This window comes from Wyeomyia smithii, chromosome 1 (genome assembly GCF_029784165.1).
Source record: "Wyeomyia smithii strain HCP4-BCI-WySm-NY-G18 chromosome 1, ASM2978416v1, whole genome shotgun sequence".
Lineage (NCBI taxonomy): Eukaryota > Metazoa > Arthropoda > Insecta > Diptera > Culicidae > Wyeomyia > Wyeomyia smithii.
In genome coordinates this window covers 173,537,265-173,551,051 of record NC_073694.1, presented here as the reverse complement: position 1 = coordinate 173,551,051, position 13,787 = coordinate 173,537,265, and the positions used below count along the sequence as shown (strand labels likewise).

General features: G+C 37.4%; 1 protein-coding gene across 6 annotated transcripts in view; it reads right to left on the bottom strand.

Moving 5' to 3' along the window:
- LOC129732015 (translational regulator orb2-like) overlaps positions 1-13,787 on the bottom strand; it is an 815,319-nt gene that overhangs the window by 62,947 nt on the left and 738,585 nt on the right. For all 6 annotated transcript variants that reach the window (XM_055692491.1, XM_055692477.1, XM_055692467.1 and 3 more), the window contains one exon: positions 7,208-7,483. In XM_055692491.1, coding sequence (XP_055548466.1) covers positions 7,208-7,483 — 276 coding nt within the window. The remainder of the gene's footprint in view (positions 1-7,207; positions 7,484-13,787) is intronic.

Sequence of the window (13,787 nt, the reverse complement as noted above, 5' to 3'; positions counted from 1 at the left end):
AACCCATAATTGCTTTGGTCACATTTACGCAATGCGTAAAAGTATTGTAAAACTTTAACATCGTTTTTCTCGTTGGCATGATTTGGAACATGGGACAAATATGCGTAGAACGGCAGTTTAGTGCTGCTATACAGTTTGGAGACGTCAGTTTCGTGTTTTGAGAGAGTATTTAGTTTTATTACACTATGCATAGGAAACTATAGTAAACTTTGCGGAATTTTTCAAGGGACTCGGGAATCCCGGGATCCCGGGAATCAATATTTCTGTTCCCGGTATCCGGGAATCCCGGGAAGAGGTATTTCCGGGGAAATCGTTCCCGGGATTGCAAACCCTAGTTGCACCTTGGGACCAACTTCATATAATTATTGAGGGGACAAGAGTCAAAGAATTTTAGAAACATAAAGCAAAGCAAAGCCTTGATGCTACATTCCAAACCGGAACTCGACCTTCTGTCTTACTATACACAGACTTTGCAGTCGACTGTTAAGTGTACAGGACAATTGCGGGGCTAGCGGCAGGATCCTACTGACACTAACAGTCTCTCCCGAGCCGGGACTCGAACATACGACGACTGGCTTGTTAGGCCAACATCGTACCTCGAGATCAGCTGTGAGCTTCTAAAAACATATCGCTAAAATTCCCGGCGAAACGTTTCAGGATTGATCTAAAGTGTGTGGAACGGAATGGCAGCTTTGATAGTAACCAACATAGATCACGATTTTGCACAATGGTGCGAGGTTGTGAAGTTTCAAAATCTATACATATAAAAATGGAGTTCTGTCTGTCTGTTTGTCTGTCTGATCAATATACACATGGAAATGACTGAGCCGATCAGCGTGAAAATTTGTATCCAGGGGTTTATGGAGCCAGAAAAGGTTTTTTTGACAGTTCGAGACCTTTTTTTACTTCTGGAACGGAGGGCTATCATACAAATGGAAAACAAATTCCTGCATAACACGAGAAATAATTAAGCAAATAGAACCGAATTTGACATAGAGATGTTTTAAGGGACCATCCATTAATGATGTTACGCAAAATTTTGGAAAAATTACCTCTCCCTTGTCTCAAATTGTCTCAATTTTCTTGACTCCTCCCCTTAATTACGGCACGTTTTTATACTCCCTTCCGCTTCTTTAATTATGATTGACATGGAAAAAAGAAATTAGATAAATATACATGTTTTTTCTGAATAAGAACGATTTTACTGAAAGAAAAACTGAAACTGAAAGGAAAAGAAGATCATAAAAGATAACTAGAAAAGGCGTTTAATCCTTAGTCCACGGATTCGTTCGATGGAGTCGCATATCGACGACATAGAAAGCAGAGGCAGTAACTGCAGCATCACTGCTGATTTCTGAAAGACCATCCATATTTAGTTCCTCTTCTTTAGTTAATTCGCAATCCAAATCTTCTCCACATGTTACAACAGCCAAGCATTCTTATTTTCTTATTTTCCCGAAAAAATCCAATATGGCGGTCAAATTAAATTTGGCGACCGCCAACTTCAATGCTTTCAAGAGAAAGCCATATCTTTCGTCTTTCCAGTGATGTGTAGGTTTGAGAAATTCTCTAAATAAATTCAGAGTAATTTTGGTGTTACAGTTCTTTATTAATTCAATATGGGCTTTCAAACAAATATAACTAGAATAACTTTCAGCAACTTTAGATAAATAATGAACAATTTTATCACCGCAGCTTTTTTCCCATCTCTCAACGCCCCACGATAAGGAATTACTCCGTCTGGGGATGGCTGAAAGGTAGTAGTAGGCCGAATCGTCACGTAAAATCAAAATTTTTTGCAAGTTGTTCACCGAAAATATCAATTAATATGATACATAACGATTAACGGTGATTACATTGTTTACCTCTTCACACTCATGATAGTTTTTGCAGTTTTTTCATTTAGATTGTTTCACATATATTTTACAATTGAAGTTTTACTTATAGTTTGTACTTTTGGTCGTTTTTTCATATTTGACATTTTTTTACCATGTTTAGCATATTTGGCAAATTTGGAATATTTCACATTGTCTCGTATTTGGCTTATTCGAAATCTATGACATAATTACTGTTTTTTGACATATATGACATATTTTATGTGTTTGACAAATATTTTACATATAAAATTTCATAATTGCGAAATTTAAAACTACTCGATTATCCGGAGTTTTGAAAAACATTTCGCTCCAGATAATCGAATCCTCCGGATAATCGAACCATTTTTAATTTTTTAATTTTTAATATCCCTTATTTAGAACAGCGAGTTTTCTATTATAGTATGTTGTACACATTACATGTGCCGACGAAATAAATTAAAAATGGTCTTTAGACTGTTTGTCGGCGTCTGTTATACATATATGTGTAACAATAAATTATGTTATATTGATTATCTCGAAAATGTAAAAACCAAATAAAATAAATCAAAACTACCATTAGGAAGATAGCTTTTGCTTCGAGAGATTAAAGGAAATATTTTCTAGAAAATATAATAGAATTTGATTTGATTTAGGTATTTATCTGTTTTATTATCTTAAATATTAAAAAGAATTGAGGTGTTGCATATACAGACCCTGTTCGATTTTGACAACACTTATGATTTTTTTTCTATTTTCTAAGTGACCTATAACGATCTAGATGCTCGATATGGCCACTAATGGGTTACTTTGCGGATTTCAAATCGTTATTGATTTCGCTTGATGAGTTTTGGTTCAGTAATCCAGGAGTATCCGGAACACCACCGAAACAGGCCAGCTTGTGGTTCTTAGTACTGCATTGATCATGGCCATTATATTACAGAAATATGTTCCGGTCATAAATTCGAAGCCGATTAACCAATAATGGTTGTCCTAATCGGCCACTTAAAACTATAATACCTTGCTTTTGGAGGTTGTTGTGTAAGAATTGGTTGAGGGAACGACGAGAAAACTGCTAAAAACGAACTACCTAAACAGAACGGGGCATTGTTGTTACAATTTTGAACAACCCCGAAACTCCCAATGACCCGGGAGACAAAAGTTTATTATAGAAATACAGAACAAAAAAAATACTCCGGATAATCGGGCCCCCGGATAATCGAGTCTCCGGATAATCGAGTCCGACCTGTATTTTCGTAAAATTGTTATATCTCGAGATTGACTCATATTACCTCGGGGTGATAAGTGTTTCTTGCTTGAAATTTTCCGAGAAATCCAATGAAATTAATAAATTAAAAAAAAAAATTAATCAAAATATGGCAACACTTCCGGTTGAAACTAATATTTTTTTAGATTTCTTCCTTTTTTCTCAAAAAACCCCTTTCAGTATATTTCTGGCGTCTTACGTCTATAAATTGTAAAACAAATAATTACAAAGTTTACAACTATTTTCGTAAACTGTTATATCTCGAGATTGACTCATTTTAGCTCGGAGTGATGAGTGTTTTTTACGTTAAATTTTCCGAGAAATACTTTTTGACTACATCTGTCTAAAAATGCATGTTTTTAAATACAAAAATAATCTATCTGGTAAAATCTTGCGGTCAACAATACTATTTTTTCTGCATTCCTTGCTTTGTTCTCTTCAAAAATCACCTATCAGTATTTTTGGGCGTCTTACGTCTATGAATTGTAGGAAATATTAAAAAGTAGTTTTGACAAAAAATGCGCTAACAACAAAGAGGGGGTCGTTCATAGGGGGTAACAAAGTAATTATCGCTTCCACTGATATTTTTTCCGAGGGGTAGCGTATCAGTTCAACACACAATGGAAATCGCCATCTTAGAATTTAAAATGGCGTCTTGGGTCGACTTTTCGCTTCTGTGAATCATTACGATTCCGGTAATACCTATCTTAAGTAGCATTTGACCACTTTTGGTATTTTGTATACATATTTATTTTGTATGGGAGCCCTCCTTTTCAGAAGAGAGAAATAGGGAAAGGTGTTGACCGACCATAAAAATATTTTTTGCTCCCAAAACCCTTTACATGCCAAATTTGGTTCAATTTACGTGATTAGTTTCTGAGTCGTGAAATTCGTGTTTCATTTCTTTTCCTTCTGGAAGAGGAATGGGTATCAAATTATCATGAAGATATTTTTTGCCTCCGAAAACTTCCACATGTCATATTTGGTTCCATTCGCTTGATTAGTTCTCGAGTTATGCAAAAAATTGTGTTTCATTTGAATGGTAGCTTTCCCTTCTAGAGGAGGGAGGGTTGTCAATCTACCTCAAAAATATTGTTTGCTCCCGTTAACCACCACACGCCAAATTTGGTTCTATGTGCTTGATTAGTTCTCGAATCATACAAATACAGGTCGGGGTCGATCATTCGGAATTTTAGACTCGATTATCCGGATTTTTTTTGTGTGTTCGTTATTAATTTTTATTCCGAGATTTTACCTTTCCCATCCCTTCTGGCATATTTGTTACCATTCATGTCACTTCCGGCATGTTTGGAGCATGTTCGAATCAAGTGAAAATAATCAATGTCAAATTTATGTTATTTTTGCTTCTCCAGATTTTACTCCTTTTCGCCTTAGCAATAATTTCTGGTTACACCACCGCATCATACAAGTAAAATAACGAAATCAAATATTTATTTAATGTGCGTTAATATTCTCAAATTTGAATATTTTTTCTGTGCTTCGATTATCCCGGAAACTCAATTATCTGGAATGATTTTTTTATATACCGGATAATCGAGTCCGACCTGTATTCGTGTTTCGTTTATTAGAGCAGAGAGGGGTCTCTAACTACCATAGAAATACTTTTTGCTTTTAAAAAAACATCCGCATGCCAAATCTGATTCCATTTGCTGGATAAGATCTCGAATTACACAGATATCTGAGTTTTGTTTGTATGGATGGATCCCTTCTGGAGTAGAGAAGGGTCTCATACTTCCATAGAAATGTTTCTTGCTTTTTGAAACGTCCACATGTCAAATTTGGTTTCATTAACTTGATTAGTTCTTGAGTTATGTAGAAATTCGTGTTTCATGTGCAGAAAAGCACTCCCTTTCAACGAAGGGATTGGTATCGAACCACCATTGAAAAATTTGTTGCTCCACATGCCAAATATGGTTTCATTTGTTTGATTAGTCCTCACGTTATGCAGAAATTTGTATGGACCCCTTCCCCACTTCCAGAGCAGGGCGGGGCGTCATATCATCATGGAAACATTTCTTGCTCCCAAAAACCTTAATCTGCTCAATTGGGGTTCATTTGCTCAGTAAGTTAGTTTCCTTTCGGGACTATGGAGGGGTCTCATACTATCATAGAAATATTTCTTGCTTCTTAAAATATCCACATGCCAAATGTGGTTCAATTTGCTTTAATAATTTTTGAGTTATGCAGATATTTGCGCTTCGTTTCTATGGGAGCCCTTCTTGCTTCTTAGAGACCATCCGTTGATGATGTCACGCATTTCGGATGGGAGGCGATTTCGATTATTGTGACATTTTGTGGCATATAGGGGAGGGGGGAGGGGCTGCTTGAGTGTGACATCACATTTCTACTCAAAACAAAAAAAAAATAAATAAATAAAAAAGCTTTACCACAGAGTTCAACTCAGCACTATTTATGATACTCATCTTTCATTCATAGTTTTACGATCCCTTTTTTTTGCTTAAGACTTGCTTGAGATAAAACAAATGACATTTTTTTACGTTTAAACAGCATAATGTTCGTGAGTTCTATTCCCAAGCAACAAAACTGGTTTTATCGCAGTATCATAGCGCTGTTTCTAACGTATTAGGCGCTATAAAACTTTGATAAAACCGAAATTGTTACCAGGGTTTTATTTAGTTTTTGTTTATGAATGACAGCCCAATTTCATTCATTTTTTAGTCTCACTCAATCCTACAAATATTGTGAAAAAACGCGAATAATCGACCCATATACCTTGATAACTCTTACGCTGTTTGAAAGCTTATGTTTTTTTACATACAATGTGGTGAAATCAGAAACGTAAGTCTAAAACAATAATTATATAAATATTGTTTTTTTTTGCTTATCTTACCTCACTAAAATTCATGGAATATAATTAGAAAGAAAATTAAAGGGTAATATTTTGCCTGTTTGCTAACTTTCATATCATTTTAGAGCAATTCTTAATTTCGTAGTATTTGAAAACACTTTAAAACATAAAATTAAGAATACTCCATGCATTTACACACGCAAAACAAATAATAATATTAATAGCATAAGTTCGCAGAAACATTTTTTTTTACAAAGAAATTGAAGAGCAAGGTTTCAAGAAATGTTCCCATCTATTTAATTTCTCACGCACTGTGAATATTTTTCTGTAATAAGGCCGTAACAAATTTTAATTTCATTTTATGTCACCCCCCCTTCAAAAATCTTGAATATTGGAAGGGGGAGAGAAAAAAGCTTAAACCGTTTTGTTCTTTTCATTGGTTTTCCGACAGCATAAATGCTTAATTTAGCAACAAACAAGTCAGGTGACAGCGAGAGTGTCATCGAAAGGCAAGCGAAATAAATACTAATAATAATAAAGTGTTATTTTTCAACATTTATTTGAATGCAAGTTACAAACGTCATAACTTGCACACAAACTTTGATCAAAGATATTTCTTTTTTTCGTCTCGGTGTTATTTATTTTTTGCCACCCCCTTTGCTAACTTTGATAACCTTGGACATAAAAAGAATGCGAAATTTAAATCAGCCTAACAAGTTAGATCTGACTGTAATAAATACTTTTTCAGCCAACTAGCTTTTGGGAAATGCAAAACAAATATGATTGACAGACTTTATTAAATACAAAATCAAGCAAATGCCTAATTTACGTTGCAGTGCAGTACAACCCTAAGCCATAGGACGGACGAGACGACCGACCACAACGAGGCCCCTAACTGGCAAACTGGAGGAAGCTGGACCGGATGTCTATTTTGATTACTCAATAAATATCGAACCGAGCAGAGGCGGAGATTTGCTTCTAATTTCCTGCTGCACTTGTCAGACTGTCATTCGGAACGGTAATTGCCGACTGCTGTGGGCTTACGTGCACCCCTGCCCTTCGCCGTTCAGCTCAGAAGCCATCTGCAGCCCAAAGAACACGTCTCAATCGTTTTAATATCTTTATACCTACGATTGCTGATGGTAATGTAATTTTCTAATTGTGTCAACGTTTGGATGATAAATTAATAACACACAATAGGGAAAGTCCGATTCAAGGGGTTTGACGTATGTATGTGAAAAATATTCTAAAACCTACCTTCGTCAATATCCGGCGGTAGTCCACCGACGAAAACCTTTCGCGAGAACCGTTCCGTCGACTCTGATCCGTTCGAGTGTGGTGACGAGCGGGCCGGCGATCCGAGACCGCCCAGCTGGTGGTGATGATGATGTTGGTTGTGGAGATGATGATGTTGCTGCTGCTGTTGATGATGGTGGTGGTGATGGTTGTTGGTATTTGCTCCGCCGAAACCACCTCCACCCCCACCAACGTCATCCGAAATGTGCTCGTCCAGTCCAGAAAAGAACGGTTTACCTGAAAATGAGAGGAAAAATAAAAAATCAGTCTTATGATAAAATTATAAAAAGAAATTACGCAAGCAGGAAATTGCACCTTTCGTTTTAGGGATTTTCAATGCTTGGAGGTATTCGACCAAGGAAAGTGTCGGTTGATTACTGACTGACATTTTAACTTGCAGATGAAAAACACGCGTCGTGGAGAAATAGGTTTCACTGTTAGCAAAAGCTACCACGAAATAAAATTTCACTTGGAAGCTCCGGTTTGACATGAAAAAATTTAAAATTCAACGCGTGCTATGATGATAACTCGGTTTCGTTGCCCTACCGTACCAATTTCGGCCGCCGATAGCCGCCGGTTTGCGGATTGATGCGTTGTATACTATCCACCACTAGGTGGCCACTGCTGTTGCTTTAGTTTTTTTTTTATACATGTATACCGAAAATCTGGTTCATTGCGGTACTGTCGGCGGAATTGAAAATTTCACAAGTTTTTTCATGCTTGGTTACACAGAATCATATCCATTCTGTATAGTTTCATATCAGAAAACTTCTTGCAAAAGTTTGATTAAAAAAAATTATTGCAGCGGTATTTTCAATTCTCTTTTCGATCTCCTTTTTGGAAAAACGTTACAAAGACTTTAAATCGAGCTTGAAATGTGCTTTTCATATATTCTTAGTAACCGTTTCACCCACTCAAAGGCATCCAAGAAACTCCAACCACTCACGTATGAAAAACCCGCCCTGCGACATACAAAGTAAGCATACACTTATGCAATGCAGCAGTCATTTGATGTTGATTGAAAAACCTGCGGCCGCCTACTTGCGTGCCGTGGTCCCTTTACCATTTCCGCTAATATAAAAATCACTATTTCACCAGTGCTCACTTCGTTTTAAATTCCATGACTGTGCCAGAAAGGGACCACTTTTCCCCATTAGAAGGCACGCGATTCGTTTTCTTGCAAAATAGTGATGCAGAGCGAACGTTGTTGCCTGCGAAGGTGGAGGTCTTTGTTGTAACCATTTCAATAAATACAAATTACAAGCAATAATTATGAAACCCATTCCGGCGAGGCTCGCCATTTAGCAAATAAATTAACTTTGCCTTCCGTCCTCTAAGTCCCTCCCACGCGGTCCCTTTTTGGTTGGTTTTAGTCTTCCTTATAGGGAGAGAGAGAGGAACGGGAGTTAAATTATCGATTGTGTTAATAGCATTCCACGATCGATTGCGCGGTCGCCACCGCCGCCGGGGGGGTTATTGAATGATTGTAATCACCAATTCCGGGGGGTTCGCTCTCTTACAGGGCTGAGATTTTCGCCGACCAGAGACGATGAGCGCCGGAGGCAATAAACAGTAAAACGATAAATTCGATGGCAAAGGTCTTAATCGGACCGTTAATGGGTCATTTGTCTTCGAACAGGAAGTTTTTGCTTCGGCGAATATCCTTTGAGCAAGCGTTTCGCTTCGATAGACAGTGCTTTGTTTCACTTTGAACCTGTTCTTTCCTTTTAATAACGATTCCGGATTCTTTTTCTTCCTATTGTACCATATATAAACTTTGTTTCAATGCTTTAATTTTCTCAACTAAGGTTAACGGAAATTGTCAGTCAGAAATATCAGTTTAATCTTGATTGTATTTTAAGCTTTATTTTACTTAATTACATTTTTTCGGAGGTTTTGTCCAATCTGGGTGATTTGTAATGTATGTCATGCATTTTGCTTGAAGACGTTTTCCTCTGGCTCTCTAGTTCGATTTTACTAATAACTACTAATGTCAGTGCTTTCAAAACAGCTGAAAAAGCTCAGTTCATGCGGGATAGGCCGTTTGCTGCGAGTGGCGTGTAGAAAGGTAAAAGGTGAAGAACTTTTATTTCATTTTATGCATTTTATGGGTTGAAGGTTCAGATTGTGCCATGAGCCAGAAATGTATTGAAAATAGTTAGCTTATCAGATTATCAGATTACTCAGTTAGTTATTTTCGAAAAAAAAGTTCAGCTCAGTTTAGTGCTGACTGTACATATCAATACGCTACTCCGTAATGGGTCTGAGCCACTGAAAATGCACAATGAAACAACTGAAAGAATGACAGGGAATGATTTCTCTTGGAACTGCATGAAACCAAATATATTAAATACCAATATAGTTCACTTACGTGAAATTATGAAGACAAATTGAAAATGACAGAAGCGTTAGTCACCTTTTCGACCGCTAGGTGCGCCACTTCTGATTTTGTTCTACACGACATGCGAAATAGAGCAACTTTTGACAATAATATTACCCTAATGGGTACACTGAAAAAAATTCACATTTTATTGTGAAGTGGACTCGGCCGAATATTTTATAATAATAAAGTTCGCCTATGCATAAGGCAATCCATGGGTGGTGTTCCACGGTTTGTACGTTTGTCGACCTCCGACAATATTTTGAGTTGTAAAATGGCGACTTCCGGTGACTGGGAATTTGCCGAAAATGACCAAATACCACCTAATATGGGTTATTTTTTCAACTAGAATGACGCTCAGAGGCCAGAAATTGTCTCGAAATGCCAGTTTGAAATCCAAGATTGCGACTTCCGGTTTTTGAAAAATCAGACAAAATTTTGAATCGTAAGATGGCGACTTCCAGTGATTGGAAAAAAGAGGAAAATGACCAAATACCACCAATATGGATGTTTCTTTAACTAGAATGACGCTCAGAGGCCTGAAATTGTCTCTGAATACCATTTTGAAATCCAAGATGGCGACTTCCGGTTTCTGAGAAACAGCGAGATATGACCAAATACCATCCAATATGGGTATTTCCGAAATCGTGATGATGCACTGAAACCACAAATCGACCTCAGACAACATTTTGAGTAGTAAAATGGCGACTTTTGGTGACTGGAAAACTGCCGAAAATGACCCAAAAACAACCAAATATGGGTGTTTCTTTAACCAGAATGATGCTCAGAGGCCAGAAATTGTCTCCAAATGCCATTTTGAAATCCAATATGGCGACTTCCGGTTCCTAAACAACAGTGGCAAAAGACCAAATAACACTCATTATGGGTATTTCCGGGATTGTTATGATGCACTGAAGCTACGAATCGACCTCAGATAACATTATGAATTGTAAAATGACGACTTCCGGTAAATGGGAAACTGCTGAAAATAACCAAATAACACCCAATATGGGTATTTCTTCAACCGGCCGATTTCCATCCAATATGAGATGTTTCGATACCAGAATGATACACAGGAGCTAGAATCGACCACAGACAACATTTTGAATTCTAAGATGGTGACTTCCGGTTTCTGTAGAACAGCCGAAAATGACTAAATAACACCTATCATTGGTGTTTCTTAAACCAGAATGACGCTCAGGGGCCAGAAATTTTCTCCAAAAAAAAATAACCTAAAGGGACCAAATACCACCCAATATGAGTGTTTCTTTAACCAGAATGATGCATGGAGCTAAAAATTGACCTCAGACACCATTTTGAATTGTAAGATGGCAACTTCTGGGAAACAGCCGAATACTACTGCATATGAATATTTCCGCAATCGAAATAATGTATAGAAGCCAAGCATTGACCCTGGACACCATAATGAATTCGAAGATGACCACTTTCAGTTTCTGGAAAACAACGAAAATAACTGAATACCACCTAACATGAGTGTTTTCGGAATATAGGTGATGTACTAAAGGCAAAAGTCGAGGATGTTGTCATTCCGATAAAACCAATAATTTCAAACGATATAAACAAATTGCAAGAAATCAATGAATTTGGAATATTTTTGTGTTTTGGAACACAAAAATAGGCGGGACGAAGTTTGCCGGGTCAGCTAGTAAATACATAAATATGCTGGTTAAAGCAAAGCTGCAAGTGATGAATATGAAGATTAGAACTCGAGAGCAAAAAATTCGGAGGGATGAAAAAAAAACAAAAAATACTTTCAAAACGAAGAAAACTAAACATTGAATAATAGTTTTTGCATAACAGTTGTTATCACTAATTATGTTTGTTTTGTTGAATATCTTTTATATATAATTTAATAAAGCTTTTAAACCAATTACAACATGATATGTATCCATACATGAATTGTAAAATTGATAGAACATTCAAGTGTTATCTAAGCTAAAAGTTGCACAACCACCATATACGACTATTGACAACCATTGTGCGGTTTCTCCTTTTATCTTTTTCACGAGGTAATTGAAATATTCATTTAATTGTACACATCGTGGCCTGATTATTGAGCTTGAGCTTGACGGCCGCACATTTCGTAGTTGCTTCCCTTGATGGATCTGAGCTAGTGAAGTTACACAGGGAACCACGTATATAGCAACTTGGGATTAGTTTACCATTTACACGTCGTGGCCTGATTATTTGAATATTTCTTCTTCGTGCCTCGATAAGCTACATCTATTATATTATCAATATTCAACTCCCGGAATTGCGTTAGTTTTACATACAAACAATATACGCACGAAATTTGCAACATATTTTTTTCTGTGAAAGTATGAAATTGAGTCAACTAAATCTAAAATTGAGTATATTCAGTTTCGTTTGTGAGAATGTCACACGCTCACAGAAATTCAACAACAATGCACAGTGATACAGTAAGGCAATGTAGGCGGACACGAGTTTTTCGATGCGATTTTGTGGTTTTAGAGTAAATTTTTTTTTTAAGAACTTGTTTCTTATATTTAGTCTATTTTTATGTGCAAATGAAAATTAGGGTGGTTCTGAAATCGACTAAATGAAAAAACTCACTTTTTATTTGCATAAATAAATGTATACATTCATCGGCACAGTTGTAGATCAACTAATTTTAAGCAACTTTCGGTATTTCTTTACAATATTTATACAATATTTGTTCTATCAAATGATACCAAAATATATTATTTTTGTTTGCCCTAAACGGAGACATCAATATATCAAAAGGGCCTATTTTTAAAATAGAAATAGTGAAAACTCTTCATCTGTATAATATATCGACAATGTTTTTTCGTCAAAATTGGCGTATTTTTGATTAAAGTTACCGAAGAAAACTTTGTTTTTAAATTTGAATTGAAAAAATAGAGCGAAAAGACTGTTTTTGGAAACCAAATTTCATGTCTACAAAAAAGTTTTTTTACAAAGTTACTTAGAATTAGTTGGTCTACAAGTTTGCCAAAGAATGTTTTATTTCGTTGATTTTAGGACCACCCTAATTTTCATTCGCACATGAATAGAGGACTATGTATAAGAAACAACTTTTTACAAAAACTATGGCTTTAAACCGCAAACTAAAATCGCAACGAAAAGCCTATGTCCGCCTAAATTGCCTTACTGTACCACTGTGCAATGAGTTTAGTTACCTTTTTCACCACAAGAGGGGGTGTTCCCTGTCTGTCTTCACGGGAATATATGGGAAATTCGAGAGTGAACTATATTGTTATTTTAAGATATTTGATGAAACCGACGATATGCATGGAATGTTAGAATGTCTTTGTCTTTGCTTTTTGGAGTTCGAGCAGAACTCTGCCTGGCTACACACGTTTGTCTTTATGTCATGGGCGCAACTACGGGAGGGCTAGGGGGGCTACAGCCAGTTCCCCAGACGTCTCATCACCCGCAAGTCTCTTTCGATCTGGTCGAGCCATCGTGCACGCTGCGCCCCCTAGTCCTGAACAGGGTTGCTGAAGAGAAGTGATTTCACAGGATCATCGTCCGGCATCCTTACGACGCGACCGGCCCACCGCAACCTATTGACTTTCGCCAGGTGTGCAACGGGGTTCTCTCCAAGCAGCGCGTGAAATTCATGGTTCATGCACTGTCGCCATTATTCGTCGTCCGTCCGCAGCACCCTCTGTTCGAAAACTCCAAGAGCGCTGAGGCCAGAAGCGTTGATGTATCGATTCCGTAGAGAAATACCGGTCGTATCAGGTACATCGTCAACTTTTTACTTCGTCGCACTAGACTCGATCGGAGTGGTCATGCCAATAACCCCACCACGATTGGTGCGTACGTTTGTATGTCTGAGAAAAAAAAGACCGTCGATGAGAACATGGTCAATTTAGTTTGTTGTACGTTGGTCGGGTGATCTCCAGGTGGTTTCGTGGATGTCTTTTTGAGGAAAGCAGGTTCTTCGGACTGCCAGTCAGCGGGAGGCTGCGAAGTTGACGAATCCCTGGCCGTTGTCGTTCGTCACGGTGTGCAGGCTGTGCGGGCTAATCACCGGCTTATATATATCTTCCCTACCGACCTGAGTGTTCATGTCCCAAATGACGATCTTGATGTCTCTACGCGAGCAGCTACCGTAGAGTTTCCCCAGCTGTGCGTAGAACGTTTCTTTCT